Raw genomic sequence first — 17,199 nt, forward strand, 5'->3', positions numbered from 1 at the left:
AGTTAAATCACACTTGTTTAATAATAAAAGTAAAAAGAACAAACCGAGTCAAAACATAGCCAAGTTCAGTAACCAGAACGAATAGTCAGCCAGGCCAGAAGTCAGGGATCAACATAGTGAAACAGCAAGTAGGATCTGGAGCCAGAAGGGATGTCAGCAAAGCTAGTCTTTAAACAGGAAAGCAGGAGATCAACTCTGTGATGTTGACCAAGGCGAAGGCAGAGATCCTCTGGACTGGATGGCTTAAGTAGGCAGGACTGACGAGCACGATATCACCAACAGCTGAGTAATTGTGGAGGGAGAGATAGGAGCTGGCAATTAGCCGACAGCTGAGCGGCCGGCTCAGAGAAGGAAGGGCTGAGCCCAGCCCTGACAGCTGTACACTCACTACTTTACATTGTAGCAAAGTGTCATTTCTTCAGTGTTGTCACATGAAAAGATATAATAAAATATTTACATAATATGTGAGGGGTGTACTCACTTTTGTGAGATACTGTATATTGACTTATGTAGCACAAACCTGTCTATACATAGATTGAAATTCATCTGGTTCCATGCTGAACCGGCCAAATTTCAATTCATGTACAGTAGGGCCGGCTTTAGCCTAAGAACACATTTCAGTAGCTTCCTCTAAAATTTTCCACCCATACAAAATGAACACAGTATTAATTATGTGTTGCAACTTGAGCAAGCTCTGAAGCTGGCAGTTTCTCAGCGGCCAGAAATGCTCATACGCGGAAGCCTCTGAAACACATAAGGAAGCCATTAACAATAAAAGACATTTCCGATAGATTTTCAAATTTCACAGGAAAGGCCGGCTGCTGGCCCAGGAGTACACCACACCGAGTCACTGGTGATCTTCCCTTCATATGTGGAACACACAATGTTCTCTGAAAGGTACACGCTGTATTCTTCACTGAACAACGGGTGGTGGATGAACTACAGAGGGCATGTCCGACGAGTTCCAGAGGCACTGCCGGTCTCCAACTTTCCCTTTGTTGGTATTTAATCACCACTTTTTTTTTATTTTTTACTAAACAAAAAAAAAAGGACTACAAATTTTTAAATTAAAAAAAAAAAGTCATTGTTATAAAATTCAAGAAATAAATCATTTTTCTTCTTCACCGATGGGCACTCGTGAGGCGGCGCGCGATGGGCACTCGTGAGGCGGCGCGCGATGGGCACTCGTGCGGCGGCGCGCGATGGGCACTCGTGAGGCGGCGCGCGATGGGCACTCGTGAGGCGGCGCGCGATGGGCACTCGTGAGGCGGCGCGCGATGGGCACTCGTGAGGCGGCGCGCGATGGGCACTCGTGAGGCGGCGCGCGATGGGCACTCGTGAGGCGGCACGCATATGCAAGCACAAGATGGGCACTGATATGCAAGCACACGATGGGCACCGATATGCAGGCACACGATGGGCACTGATAATCAGGAAAGGAAATGCCGACACCTGGCATTTTTTTTACTTTTTTTTTTTACTTGTGATGATCTGTGATCGGACACAGCTGTATCACATGCTATGATTGGCCCTTTACTTTGATTTGTGATGAGCTGTGTCCGAAAGTGATCACAGATCATGACCGGGGGGGGGGGGCGTGCAGCGGGGCAGGTTTCTGAGAGGAGATCAATAGATGCCCTCCTGAAAATGTCCGATCGTGCTGTAGCCGTCATTCAGCTGTAACACAGTCGGAAAGAAGTTGAAAAAAACAAACCTATAATGCTTGGGGGTTCTAAGTAATTTTCTAGGGGGAAAAAAAAAAAATGCAGATTTTTAAATGTATGTGGGAATTGTCAGAATTGGCCCGGTAGGGAAGTGGTTAAGGAGGAATCCAAGACAAAAAGTAAATCTTTCAGGTAGAGCTGCATGATTCTGGCCAAAATGAGAATCACGATTTTTTTTTGCTGAATAAAAAAAAAAATTCTCTCACGATTCTCGCAACGTAAAACATTTCACATTATACAAAAAAATGGGCCAACTTTACTAGTTATTTTTTTTTATTCATTAAAGTAATTTTTTTTAAAAAATTGCATTTGAAAGACGGCTGCGCAAATACAGTGTGACATAAAATATTGCAACATTTTATTCTGTAGGGTGTCTACTAAAAAAATATATATAATGTTTGGGGGTTCTAAGTAATTTTCTAGCACAAAAAAAAAAAAATGATTTTAACTTGAAACCAACAAATGTCAGAAAAAGGTTTAGTTTAGTGTTTAAGTGGTTAAACTTTTTTCACTTATTCCATTGACAAATTGTTACAATGTTTATACTGAAGTTTACCTGATAAAGAATGTTTTGATTCTTGGCAGACTGCCCAGTTTTTCTCTTCTTTTCTTTTGTGGCTTCAGAAGAGCAGAGAGAATTCTTTGCATAGAAAGAATTGTGAAACACTTTAGTCAAGAACACAATATCGATTCTTGACGATTAATTGTGCAGCTCTACTTTCAGGGCACTGCTTAGGTTGGCCATACACAGTACAAATCGGTAATGGTCAGGCTGGATGCAGCCGTCCCTGCCGGGAGAAGACAGCGATCATCGTTGGCAGCTATAGCAGCCGCTTGCGATACTGGCAAGTGAATCCGGCAGGCTAGTTGCACCCAAGTGGATCGATCAACTTGGTACCATTCAGCATGCCCATTAATGGATCGAATCTCAGCTGGTTTCTGCTGAACCCGGCCAAGATCCGAACCGTGTATGGCCGGCCTTTTTCTGTTTTATCACTGCCTATAAAAACATCCAGCATATGGTATATGTTGCTCCGAAACTCATAGGGGGAACGGAAAGAATTAAAAAAAAATTCTTAGCAGCTGGAAGCTGTGAAAACAATCCCCTAAGCGGGTGACATAGCGGTTAGTTCTATTGAATGGTAAAGGAAACATTCTTTTCAGATATCAATGATGAACGGCATGCAGAAAGAAATTGGGATGACGCTTCCATCTCCGCGGGGAACCCCCCGAGGTCTATGTGCACAGATTCTTCACAAAGACACTCACCAGAGTGTAAGCGAATATTAAAATCGCCGCCTGTGGGGGACTGAAGAAAAATAGCGCTTTGTTTTGCTCTTCTTCCGAAGCACAGAATGATAGATTTACATCCGTCCCCCGTTCTGGTTTTATCACCTGAACAATCTTTATTGTTCATGTAATACTATTGTCGCTGAAAATGAAAAACACAAATGTTGGGCAGCAATTTTAGAACTTCATACGTTTAAATTTTTAAAAGAGCTGGTAAACTGTTGGCTTTTTTTATTTTATTTTTTAAACCTGAAAGGCAATGGTCATAATGTGCTAGTATGCATCGCATACTAGCACATTATGTGAAACTTGCCTTAGAACGAAGCCCTCCAGCAGCCCGCTGTCACTGCTGAAGGTGCTTCCATCTTCGCCCGGCCTTCCTTCCAGGTTCGTGGACTCCGGCTGTGCGAGTGGCAAGATGACGTCACTCCCACGCATGTGCGCTGGGACCACGCCGTTTACGGCACAGGACTCTGAAGGAATGGCCCGGGTCGCTGTTCCATTAGAGCACATGCGCCGGTGACGTCACCGGCTGCATCTACAGTTAGGCCCCTTTCACACTGGGGCGGTGGGGGGCGTCGGCGGTAAAACAGCGCTATTTTTAGTGCCGCTTTACCGTCGTTTTTGCGGCGGTATTCGGCCGCTAGCTGTGCGGTTTTAACCTCCGCTGGCGGACGAAAAAGGGTTAAAACCACTCGCATAGCGCCACTACAGCCGCGGTATAGCCGCGCTGCCCCATTGATTCCAATGGGCAGGAGCGGTGAATACACCGCTCCTTCACCGCTCCAAAGATGCTGTTTGCAGGAGTTTTTTTTTTCTCTCCTGCCAGCGCACCGCTTCAGTGTGAAAGCCCTCGGGCTTTCACACTGGAGAAACAGCAGCAGCAGTTTTAGGTCGGTTTGCAGGCACTATTTTTAGCACAATAACACCTGCAAACCGCCCCAGTGTGAAAGGGGCCTTAATATCTCCTTAAAGTGGATGTAAATCCAATGTTATCCTTTCTAAACTACTGCCATAGGGGTTATAAGGATATACACGCCTCCTGCATGTATCTTTACCTGTCAAATGTCTCCCCTCTGTTATTAGACCCGAAAAACTGCAGATTCTGTGGGTGGGTCTGTTGTCTGGAGCTTGGTGGGCGGAGTCGTGATGTCAGTAGACTCCCCGCCCACCTCTACACTCCCCTTGTCAATATGCATTTTCTCCTGTGTATTTCTTACACTGAACTTCTGCTATGATCTCTAACATCCAGTGAAAAGACAGGAAAGTAACCACATGACTTTAGCATGCCCAATCATGGTGAGGTGTGGAGCAGCCAAACCTTGCAGAGCTGCTGAAGAAAGGAGTGGGGGAGGGAATTAAAAAACAATGCATGTCTTAGGCTAGTGCACGAGATATGTAAATCACCTGTCACTCACAGCAAGGGGGAGGGGTTTGACAAAGTTTTTCTCTGTTTGTCAAGATTTATCTCACTGAACAATAAAAGAGGATTGCTCAGTGATGGATTAACTCTTTGTGGCAAGACTGGGCTCAAATGATAGGAAATCTTATACTCTACATTATGACATAAAAAAAAAAATAATAATAATTTTCAGGTTTACATCCACTTTAATGGTGGCTGTTTAGCAGATATTTAGAGTACCTCGCCTTATAATAGGTTTAGCTATAGGTAAAATTCATGCATGGGAGTTTACTTCACAGCCGGTTCCCTGCACACACTTTTTAATTGGCCTGGCGGCGGAGGAAGGAGGAGGGGGGCCGAGCTTCACCGTGGCACCATCTCCAGAAGTGGGGAGGGGGACCTGTCAAAAACAGGTCCCCATTCCCCCCCCTCCCCCCTTGAAAGGTGCAAATGTGTGTGGTGGGGGGGGGGGGAATAAATGGAAGTCATTTAAGTTTTAAGCTGGCCATACGCTATACAATCTGCTATAGGTTTATCAATACTACATAAAGGTCAAGCAATCCATTCAGACTGCATACAATCAGGCAGGCCCTTTCATTACACATGGTTTATAGCACATCTAAAGAAGAGCAGGAGCAGCCATTGAGGGATTGAAATGTGTCCGGTCCCTGCTGAAGCAGTCCATTTTCGATCCATTTAAGCTAGCTTTAAGCTAGAGTGAATTTCTGTTTCGGAAGTCTTTTCAAGCCTGCGGAAGTTTGCTGCACTGTACTCCAGATGCCGGCGGTTGTAATCAACGTCACCAATACTCTGAGAAATAAGAGGCAGCTTGATGTGCAACAAAGTTTCTTATTTACTTGATTAATTTCCCTCAAGGCATCTTACAACTGCAGACGCTGCCATTGCTACATACAGTAAAACCTTGGTGTGCATAATTCGTTCCAGAAACATGCTTGTAATCCAAAGCACTCTTATATCAAAGCGATTTTCCCCATAAGAAATTATGGAAACTCAGATGATTCGTTCCACAACCATTTATTCATAAGTCCTTCAGCTTATAGTCCATATAAAAAGATTATAGCAATGTGACCAGGTTGTGTAACCATAAAATGTCCATCCACAAATGGAAGCCTCCACAAGGGGATTAGAAGCAAAATCCAGCAGGAGCTCCAGAGAATAAAAGAGAAGAGAGGCGCCTCTAAGTGTAGTAATATGGTTACATTTAACCACTTGCCGACCGCCTAACGTAGATATACGTCGGCAGAATGGCACGGGCAGGCAGAATCACGTACCTGTACGTGATCTGCCTCCCGCGGGCGGGGGGTCCGATCGGACCCCCCCCCGGTGCCACCGGCGGTCGGCATCTGACTAGGAGCGTCGGGAGGCGAGGGGGAGACCATCCGATCGTGGCCCCCCCCTCGCGATCGCTCCCAGCCAATAGGAATCCTCCCCTGCCTGTGTGTAGTTTCACACAGGCAGAGGATGTGATGTCATCTCTCCTCGGTCTGGCAGTTTCCGTCCCAGCGCCGAGGAGAGAAGACATGTGAGTGCACACAACACACACACACACAGTAGAACATGCCAGGCATACCTTACACCCCCGATCCCCCCCCCGATCGCCCCCCGATCCCCCCCCCCCCTGTCACAAACTGACATTAGCAGTATTTTTTTTTTTCTGATTACTGCATAGTGTCAGTTTGTGACAGTTACAGTGTTAGGGCAGTGAGTATTACCCCCCTTTAGGTCTAGGATACCCCCCTAACCCCCCCTAATAAAGTTTTAACCCCTTGATCACCCTCTGTCACCAGTGTCACTAAGCGATCATTTTTCTGATCGCTGTATTAGTGTCGCTGGTGACGCTAGTTAGGAACGTAAATATTTAGGTTCGCCGTCAGCGTTTTATAGCGTCAGGGACCCCCATATACTATCTAATAAAGGTTTTAACCCCTTGATTGCCCCCTAGTTAACCCTTTCACCACTGATCACCGTATAACTGTTACGAGTGACGCTGGTTAGTTCATTTTTTATAGTGTCAGGGCACCCGCCGTTTATTACCGAATAAAGGTTTAGCCCCCCGATCGCCCGGCGGTGATATGCGTCGCCCCAGGCAGCGTCAGATTAGCGCCAGTACCGCTAACACCCACGCACGCAGCATACGCCTCCCTTAGTGGTATAGTATCTGTACGGATCAATATCTGATCCAATCAGATCTATACTAGCGTCCCCAGCAGTTTAGGGTTCCCGAAAACGCAGTGTTAGCGGGATCAGCCCAGATACCTGCTAGCACCTGCGTTTTGCCCCTCCGCCCGGCCCACCCAAGTGCAGTATCGATCGATCACTGTCACTTACAAAACACTAAACGCATAACTGCAGCGTTCGCATAGTCAGGCCTGATCCCTGCGATCGCTAACAGTTTTTTTGGTAGCGTTTTGGTGAACTGGCAAGCACCAGCCCCAGGCAGCGTCAGGTTAGCACCAGTACCGCTAACACCCACGCACGCAGCATACGCCTCCCTTAGTGGTATAGTATCTGAACTGATCAATATCTGATCCGATCAGATCTATACTAGCGTCCCCAGCAGTTTAGGGTTCCCACAAACGCAGTGTTAGCGGGATCAGCCCAGATACCTGCTAGCACCTGCGTTTTGCCCCTCCGCCCGGCCCAGCCCAGCCCACCCAAGTGCAGTATCGATCGATCACTGACACTTACAAAACACTAAACGCATAACTGCAGCGTTCGCAGAGTCAGGCCTGATCCCTGCGATCGCTAACAGTTTTTTTGGTAGCGTTTTGGTGAACTGGCAAGCACCAGCGGCCTAATACACCCCGGTCGTAGTCAAACCAGCACTGCAGTAACACTTGGTGACATGGCGAGTCCTATAAGTGCAGTTCAAGCTGGTGAGGTGGCAAGCACAAGTAGTGTCCCGCTGCCACCAAGAAGACAAACACAGGCCCGTCGTGCCCATAGTGCCCTTCCTGCTGCATTCGCCAATCCTAATTGGGAACCCACCGCTTCTGCAGCGCCCGTACTTCCCCCATTCACATCCCCAACCAAATGCAGTCGGCTGCATGAGAGGCATTTTCTTTATGTCCTCCCGAGTACCCCTACCCAACGAACCCCCCCAAAAAAGATGTTGTGTCTGCAGGAAGCGCGGATATAGGCGTGACACCCGCTATTATTGTCCCTCCTGTCCTGACAATCCTGGTCTTTGCATTGGTGAATATTTTGAACGCTACCATACACTAGTTGAGTATTAGCGTAGGGTACAGCATTGCACAGACTAGGCACACTTTCACAGGGTCTCCCAAGATGCCATCGCATTTTGAGAGACCCGAACCTGGAACCGGTTACAGTTATAAAAGTTAGTTACAAAAAAAAGTGTAAAAAAAAAAAAAAAAAAAACATACAAAAATATAAAAAAAAAAAAAAAAAAATAGTTGTCGTTTTATTGTTCTTTCTCTCTCTATTCTCTCTCTCTATTGTTCTGCTCTTTTTTACTGTATTCTATTCTGCAATGTTTTATTGTTATTATGTTTTATCATGTTTGCTTTTCAGGTATGCAATTTTTTATACTTTACCGTTTACTGTGCTTTATTGTTAACCATTTTTTTGTCTTCAGGTACGCCATTCACGACTTTGAGTGGTTATACCAGAATGATGCCTGCAGGTTTAGGTATCATCTTGGTATCATTCTTTTCAGCCAGCGGTCGGCTTTCATGTAAAAGCAATCCTAGCGGCTAATTAGCCTCTAGACTGCTTTTACAAGCAGTGGGAGGGAATGCCCCCCCCCCCCCCCAACGTCTTCCGTGTTTTTCTCTGGCTCTCCTGTCTCAACAGGGAACCTGAAAATGCAGCCGGTGATTCAGCCAGCTGACCATAGAGCTGATCAGAGACCAGAGTGGCTCCAAACATCTCTATGGCCTAAGAAACCGGAAGCTACGAGCATTTTATGACTTAGATTTCGCCGGATGTAAACAGCGCCATTGGGAAATTGGGAAAGCATTTTATCACACCGATCTTGGTGTGGTCAGATGCTTTGAGGGCAGAGGAGAAATTTAGGGTCTAATAGACCCCAATTTTTGCAAAAAAGAGTACCTGTCACTACCTATTGCTATGATAGGGGATATTTACATTCCCTGAGATAACAATAAAAATGATTAAAAAAAAAAAAAAATGAAAGGAACAGTTTAAAAATAAGATAAAAAAATAATAATAATAAAGAAAAAAAAAAAAAAAAAAAAAAAGCACCCCTGTCCCCCCTGCTCTCGCGCTTAGGCGAACGCAAGCGTCGGTCTAGCGTCAAATGTAAACAGCAATTGCACCATGCATGTGAGGTATCGCCGCGAAGGTCAGATCGAGGGCAGTAAGTTTAGCAGTAGACCTCCTCTGTAAATCTAAAGTGGTAACCTGTAAAGGCTTTTAAAGGCTTTTAAAAATGTATTTAGTTTGTCGCCACTGCACGTTTGTGCGCAATTTTAAAGCATGTCATGTTTGGTATCCATGTACTCGGCCTAAGATCATCTTTTTTATTTCATCAAACATTTGGGCAATATAGTGTGTTTTAGTGCATTAAAATGTAAAAAAGTGTGTTTTTTCCCCAAAAAATGCGTTTGAAAAATCGCTGCGCAAATACTGTGTGAAAAAAAAAAATGAAACACCCACCATTTTAATCTGTAGGGCATTTGCTTTAAAAAAAAATATATAATGTTTGGGGGTTCAAAGTAATTTTTTTGCAAAAAAAAAAATAACTTTTTCATGTAAACAATAAGTGTCAGAAAGGGCTTTGTCTTCAAGTGGTTAGAAGAGTGGGTGATGTGTGACATAAGCTTCTAGATGTTGTGCATAAAATGCCAGGACAGTTCAAAACCCCCCCAAATGACCCCATTTTGGAAAGTAGACACCCCAAGCTATTTGCTGAGAGTCATGTTGAGTCCATGGAATAATTTATATTGTGACACAAGTTGCGGGAAAGAGACAATTTTTTATTTTTTTTATTTTTTTTTGCGCAAAGTTGTCACTAAATGATATATTGCTCAAACATGCCATGGGAATATGTGAAATTACACCCCAAAATACATTCTGCTGCTTCTCCTGAGTACGGGGATACCACATGTGTGAGACTTTTTGGGAGCCTAGCCGCGTACGGGACCCTGAAAACCAAGCACCGCCTTCAGGCTTTCTAAGGCCGTAAATTTTTGATTTCACTCTTCACTGCCTATCACAGTTTCGGAGGCCATGGAATGCCCAGGTTGCAAAAAACCCCCCCAAATGACCCCATTTTGGAAAGTAGACACCCCAAGCTATTTGATGAGAGGTATAGTGAGTATTTTGCAGACCTCACTTTTTGTCACAAAGTTTTGAAAATTGAAAAAAGAAAAAAAAAAATTTTTTTTCTCGTCTTTCTTTATTTTCAAAAACAAATGAGAGCTGCAAAATACTCACCATGCCTCTCAGCAAATAGCTTGGGGTGTCTACTTTCCAAAATGGGGTCATTTGGGGGGGGTTTGTGCCACCTGGGCATTCCATGGCCTCCAAAACTGTGATAGGCAGTGAGGAGTAAAATCAAAAATGTACGCCCTTAGAAATCCTGAAGGTGGTGATTGGTTTTCGGAGTCCCGTACGCGGCTAGGCTTCCAAAAAGTCCCACACATGTGGTATCCCCATACTCAGGAGAAGCAGCTAAATGTATTTTGGGGTGCAATTCCACATATGCCCATGGCCTGTGTGAGCAATATATCATTTAGTGACAACTTTGTGCAAAAAAAAAAAAAAAAAAAAAAAATTTGTCACTTTCCCGCAACTTGTGTCAAAATATAAAACATTCCATGGACTCAACATGCCTCAAAGCAAATAGCTTGGGGTGTCTACTTTCCAAAATGGGGTCATTTGGGGGGGTTTTATGTCATCTGGGCATTTTATGGCCTTCAAAACTGTGATAGGTAGTGAGGAGTAAAATCAAAAATTTACACCCTTAGAAATCCTGAAGGCAGTGATTGGTTTTCGGGGCCCCGTACGCGGCTAGGCTCCCAAAAAGTCCCACACATGTGGTATCCCCGTACTCAGGAGAAGCAGCAGAATGTATTTTGGGGTGCAATTCCACATATGCCCATGGCCTGTGTGAGCAATATATCATTTAGTGACAACTTTTTGTAATTTTTTTTTTTTTTTTTTGTCATTATTCAATCACTTGGGACAAAAAAAATGAATATTCAATGGGCTCAACATGCCTCTCAGCAAATTCCTTGGGGTGTCTACTTTCCAAAATGGGGTCATTTGGGGGGGTTTTGTACTGCCCTGCCATTTTAGCACCTCAAGAAACGACATAGGCAGTCATAAATTAAAGGCTGTGTAAATTCCAGAAAATGTACCCTAGTTTGTAGACGCTATAACTTTTGCGCAAACCAATAAATATACACTTATTGACATTTTTTTTACCAAAGACATGTGGCCGAATACATTTTGGCCTAAATGTATGACTAAAATTGAGTTTATTGGATTTTTTTTAGAACAAAAAGTAGAAAATATCATTTTTTTTCAAAATTTTCGGTCTTTTTCCGTGTATAGCGCAAAAAATAAAAACGGCAGAGGTGATCAAATACTATCAAAAGAAAGCTCTATTTGTGGGAAGAAAAGGACGCAAATTTCGTTTGGGTACAGCATTGCATGACCGCGCAATTAGCAGTTAAAGCGACGCAGTGCCGAATTGTAAAAAGTGCTCTGGTCAGGAAGGGGGTAAAACCTTCCGGGGCTGAAGTGGTTAATGAAGGTACAACATTTAGCAACTCACATGGTTGATGATTAAAAGAGGCACATCTAAGTATGCCGGCATCTGGGGTAAAGCTGTCCACATAGACCATCCCCCGCACCGCCGGCTCTCAGCACTGTCGGTCTGCCATCATAACCGGGAAGACTACCCTGCAGTAAAGCGATCTGAAAGCGAGGCTTGAATCGCTCGTGGAGCGTAGTGTGGAAAGGATGACGTTGCTGGCGGTGCGGAGGATGGTCTATGTGGACAGCTTTACCCCAGATGCCTGCATACTTAGATGCGCCTCTTTTACTCATCAACCATGTGAGTTGCTAAATGTTGTACCTTCATTAAATGTAACCATAAAGCTACACTTAGAGACGCCTCTCTTCTCTTTTATAGTGACATGACGCTACTTGTATATCAAGACATCGCTTGTATATCAAGTCAAAATGTATTTAAAAATTTTGCTTATCTTGCAAAACTCTCTCAAACCAAGGTTTTACTGTATTTGTAAAGGACACAAACACAAGTTGTACTGGATTACCTCAATTCTAAGGGGACAACATGAATGATGAATTTCATTTCTGTGTACCATCATTAAAATGTTCCCTCTGAAGGAGAGAAAATTCCAGAAATCTGCATTGATGGGACATTAAATTGACAGAAAGATTTGGAACATACCACGAAGCAGGTGGGACACTGAGTCTTGTATGACAGGAACTTCCGTATGCAAAGAGAACAGTCTGTAAGGAGAGAAAGAAAAAAAAAAAAGTTTTAGGGCACAAAATCAGGACATTGTGTGCAAAGAAAGTCACTGACAACCCGCAAACTGCTACATAAACAACGCAACAGGCGAAGCTTCATTATTTTTCTTGAAATATTCACATAGAGCCGTCCCAAAGGGCCCTTCTCTGGCCTGATTGCTGACAAGTTTATGTAAACGAGAAGGAAAGTTTTGCTTGATCAATAGGCTGAGGTTTGTTATATAAATCTACATATAAGTCGGTGTCATTATTCATTCTGAAAGCCTGAGTGGCCATCAGTGGGATTTTGTTTTGCAGTGGCACCATATAGACTGAAAAGAAAACATGAAAATGTTCAATCGGTGAACTGCTAATGACATTGATGGAAGTAACTCTGGAAATATTATGAAGATATATTTATCATCAGTCCACTTATATCATTTTTCTGGGTACAGAAAGTGCATAGCGGAGTGGGTCACTTAGTAGATAAGCCATTTCCCAAAGTCTAGGAGCAAATGTTTATCTACAGGGTCATATATATATATATATATATATATATATATATATATATATATATATATATATATATATATATATATATATATATATATATATATATATATATATATATATATATTTCACATACATACACACACACTAGAACTGGGCAATTTTCTATAAAAAAAAAAAAAAATCTGCGATTTTTAAAAAAATAAAACTCGATTCACGATTCAAATCAATTCAAATTTTTTTTTTTTTTTTTGCACACCGCGCCGATGCTGGGGAGCTGCAGGCAGGAGTTTTTAGGCGAGGCTGTGGCTTCGGCCTAGTCCGCGGCGCCCGGCCTCGTAGACTAGGCCAAAGCCGCGGCCTCACCTAAAAACTCCTGCCCGCAGCTCCTCAGAACCGGCGAGTTGTCAGCGCCGGTCCTGGAGAAAAAGAAAAAAAAAAAAAAAAAAATCGATTTACTGAAATTTTTCAATCGATTTGACCTCTCAACTCTATTCAAGATTCAAATCAATTTTTTCCCCAGCCCTAATATATACACATACATATATACATACACAGTATCTCACAAGAGTGAGTACACCTCTCACATTTTTGTAAATCTTTTCTTCTATCTTTTCATGTGACAACACTGAAGAAATGACACTTGTCTACAATGTAAAGTAGTGAGTGTACAGCTTGTATAACAGTGTAAATTTGCCGTCCCCTCAAAATAACTCAACACACAGCCATTAATGTCTAATTGCTGGCAATAATAGTGAGTACACCCCTAAGTGAAAATTTCTAAATTGGGCCCAAAGTGTCAATATTTTGTGTGGCCACCATTATTTTCCAGCACTGCCTTAACCCTCTTGGGCATGGAGGTCACCAGAGCTTCACAGGTTGTCACTGGAGTCCTCTTCCCCTCCTCCATGATGACATCACAGAGCTGATGGATGTTAGAGACCTTGCGCTCCTCCACCTTCTGTTTGAGGATGTCCCACAGATGCTCAATAGGGTTTAGGTCTGGAGACATGCTTGGCCCCTCCATCACCTTTACCCTCAGCTTCTTGTAGGTGTGTTTGGGGTCATTGGGTTGGAATACTGCCCTGCGGCCCAGTCTCCGAAGGACACTGGGAGGCAGACGTGCTGACGTCATTGCAGTGTACCTTGTGAGTGGACGGGTGTCTGCAAGCCAGCCGGCAAACTTTTACGAATCTTGATGGCTGCTTTATCTTTGTTTTTTTGTAAGTACAACTTTATATTTCTAATAAATCCCTAAGAGACTGGTTTACACTATGGTGAGTTTCTCTCCATTTTCTTGGGTTCCTGACCGATGCCTTACCCTGTGTATCAGCTGATGTGAGGTCACCTGGCTTGCCTGTGGTTTTATCTCAGAGAGCTGCTGCTGGATGTCTGGATATTGATCAATATTACAGGCTTACTAAAGCTTGCCTTCCGGTAAGCGTGTAATCTATGTGGTGGAGGCTCACATCAACTGGTGGTCTGAGTCAAGAAATTCACTGTACCCATATTCATTAATTGACTGTTCTTAATCACTCAGTTACAACCTTGTCACAATTATTGTCTCCAGTGGTGCATGGACTGGCTTTCTTTGTACCATAATCATTCACTCATTTTTATTATTTTTTGCGCAGCTCCCTTTTTCCAATTTACTCACTTGTTTTTTGTATAATCTCACAATTGAGCTGCAGCTATTTTTTTTTTTTACTTTTACTAGGTAATGTTTTTGTAGGTTTAGCATGGTATTTTTCCCATTTACTAGTGTCAGAGTGGAGGAGTTGAGCCTGGGGGGGGGGCATGCTGCCCTTCCCAGGCGGAAGCTGTTGGTGAGGCCTCCTGAGAAGAAGAATGCTGAGACCCAGGTGCTAAGAAGAAGCAGACAGAGTGAATGAGCCTGTTGTGTGGCAGCAGTTTGGGAAGTCCTGGAGCGTAATTCTGCAGCTCCTATGGGAGTAGCACTACATTGACCTCACACCTATGCATTGCACAGAGCTCTGGTGCTATTCTCAATGGCATGCCTAGGCAAAAATACAGTAGGGCCCATAGATCCTCACTGTACAGGTACATTGGCAGCCCATTCTAAATCACAAGGCAGTGTTGACACTACACCCATGACTGTGTAAATACTTGGAAACCGACAATTTCCAACCAATGCGTGTGCAGCTGAATAGAGGAACATGTAAACATGTTTACCCGGCTAAGACAGCTCCATCAAAAAGTACTCTATATTCTAACTATAAGTGTTCCACCCAGGAAAATTACTTGGCGGCCACATCTTTTTTTCTGCCATCATTATTAGACTTAGCTTTGATTATTTCCTTGTTTGTCCTCTTGGCATACATAATTGGATAATGGATTTCCTGATAATTCCCCAACCTGTTCCACCACCATACAATAAAATCACATCCATTCATAAAGAATGTGTCCTAAAATAGAGATCTCCCTGGAGGGCAATGAATGTCAGCTCCTTCCACTTTTTGTTTTCACTGCGTTTTTTTTCCCCCATTATTTTTAGAAGAGCGAAAGGTAAAAACAAGTTTTAGATAAGAGAGATGCCAAAACAGGTCTATTCTTTGTGCACGTACAGCATTAGAAATGACCAGACAGAGATTTGCAGTCACAGCATGTAAACAAAACATATTAGGAAATCAGTCCTTCATTTTGAAATGTCAAGAATATCCCAGGGTAGTCTGATATATGAGATACAGGTGGCATCTGATGGGTTGGGCGACCAAATCATCACAGACTGTGGAAACTTTTGCATTTCATTTGGAAATCAAGGTCCCGGAGTCTGGAGGAAGAGTGGAAAGGCACAGAATCAAAGTTGCATGAGATCCAGTGTGAAGTTTCCACAGTCAGTGATGATTTGAGGAGCCGTGTCATCTGTTGGTGTTGGTCCATTGTGTTTTATCAAGTCCAAAGTCAGTGTAGCCCTCTACAAGGAAGTTGAGCACTTCATGCTTCCCTCCACTGACCAGCTTTATGGAGATGCTGATTTCATTTTCCAGCAGGACTTGGCACCTGCCCACACTGCCAAAAGTACTAGGGGTGCAACGGATCAAAAAAACTCATGGTTCGGATCGTTCCTCGGATCAGGAGTCACGGTTCGGATCATTTTCGGATCAACAAAAAAAAAAAAAAAAAAATCTCCCCCACTGTAATATCCACAATCTCCTCCACTGTAATAATATATTGGCAGGGTATTGGCAGAGTATTGGCAGAGTATTGGCAGGGCATGGCAGATTATTGGCAGGGCATGGCAGAGTATTGGCAGGGCATGGCAGAGTATTGGCAGGGCATGGCAGAGTATTGGCAGGGCATGGCAGAGTATTGGCAGGGCATGGCAGAGTATTGGCAGGGCATGGCAGAGTATTGGCAGGGCATGGCAGAGTATTGGCAGGGCATGGCAGAGTATTGGCAGGGCATGGCAGAGTATTGGCAGGGCATGGCAGAGTATTGGCAGGGCATGGCAGAGTATTGGCAGGGCATGGCAGAGTATTGGCAGGGCATGGCAGAGTATTGGCAGGGCATGGCAGAGTATTGGCAGGGCATGGCAGAGTATTGGCAGGGCATAGCAGAGTATTGGCACTGCTGCCATCTGATCTCTACCCTCCACTGTACAGATCAGTACACCGAGGGGAGAGAGGAACCAGCGTCATGAAGCCGGTTTGTTTACAAGTGATCGCTCCGTCAATTGACGGAGCGATCACATGGTAAACGGCCGCCGGGTGTACCAAGATGGCCGCCACTCCGGAGCTAGGCCGAAGCCGCGGCCTTTCCTAAGGCCTAGGTGGCGCGCTCCGCGGAGCGCATGTGTGCCGATCCGAACAGGCTGAACCGTTCGGATCACGGATCAGTGACGATCCGTTGCACCCCTAAAAAGTACCAATACCTGGTTTAAGGATCATGGTATCACTGTGCTTGATTGGCCAGCAAACTCGCCTGACCTAAACCCCATAGAGAATCTGTGGGACATTGTCAAGAGGAAGATGGGAGACACCAGACCCAACAATGCAGACGAGCTGAAGGCCGCTATCAAAAGCAACCTGGACTTCCATGACACCTCAGCAGTGCCACAGGCTGATCCCCTCCATGCCATGCCGCATTGATGCAGTAAGGAGCTCTGACCAAGTATTGAGTGCATCCTATACTGTACATGAACATACTTTTCAGTAAGCCAATATTTTTGTATTAAAAATCCTTTTTTTTTTTTTATTGATGTATTCTAACTTTTTGAGATACTGGATTTTTGGGTTTTAACTAGCTGTAAGCCATAATCATCAAAATTAAAAAAAAGAAATGCTTGAAATATATCACTCTGTGTGTAACGCATCTATATATAATATATGCGTTTCACTTTTTGAATTAAATTACTGAAATAAATTAACTTTTTGACGATATTCTAATTTTTTGAGATTCCCCTGTATAGGATGACTAAGTGACGTCCTTTATGACAATTATTAGATTCCTCAGAGCAATATGTAATCCTGGCAATGGATTACAATAAAAACGTAGGACTTTGGGGATAAGAGATCAAGAAAAACAATCCGATATAAAACAAATAAATTCCAAACCCAGGACCTCTCAGAAACTGGATTATCCTCATTTGACAAGGCAAAGACCACAATTTATTATTTCCAGCTCAGGCAATATTTCTCTAGCTTGTCCCATTCATTTTACATCCTATAATAGTTTACAGCAGTAATAATCTTTTGATGCTTTTATTTGCTTCAGAAGGAAAGGTAAATGGGAAAAACATTCAGAAAACAGGGTGATTTCACC

At 43.7% G+C, this 17,199-nt stretch overlaps 1 protein-coding gene across 1 annotated transcript in view; it reads right to left on the reverse strand.

Moving 5' to 3' along the window:
- Positions 1 to 17,199, reverse strand: part of RAD18 (RAD18 E3 ubiquitin protein ligase) — a 418,996-nt gene that overhangs the window by 377,378 nt on the left and 24,419 nt on the right. Inside the window, exon 3 of the mRNA XM_073591734.1 lies at positions 11,846 to 11,907. Within this exon, the coding sequence (XP_073447835.1) occupies positions 11,846 to 11,907 (62 nt within the window). The remainder of the gene's footprint in view (positions 1 to 11,845; positions 11,908 to 17,199) is intronic.

This window comes from Aquarana catesbeiana, linkage group LG07 (assembly GCF_042186555.1).
Source record: "Aquarana catesbeiana isolate 2022-GZ linkage group LG07, ASM4218655v1, whole genome shotgun sequence".
Classification (NCBI taxonomy): domain Eukaryota; kingdom Metazoa; phylum Chordata; class Amphibia; order Anura; family Ranidae; genus Aquarana; species Aquarana catesbeiana.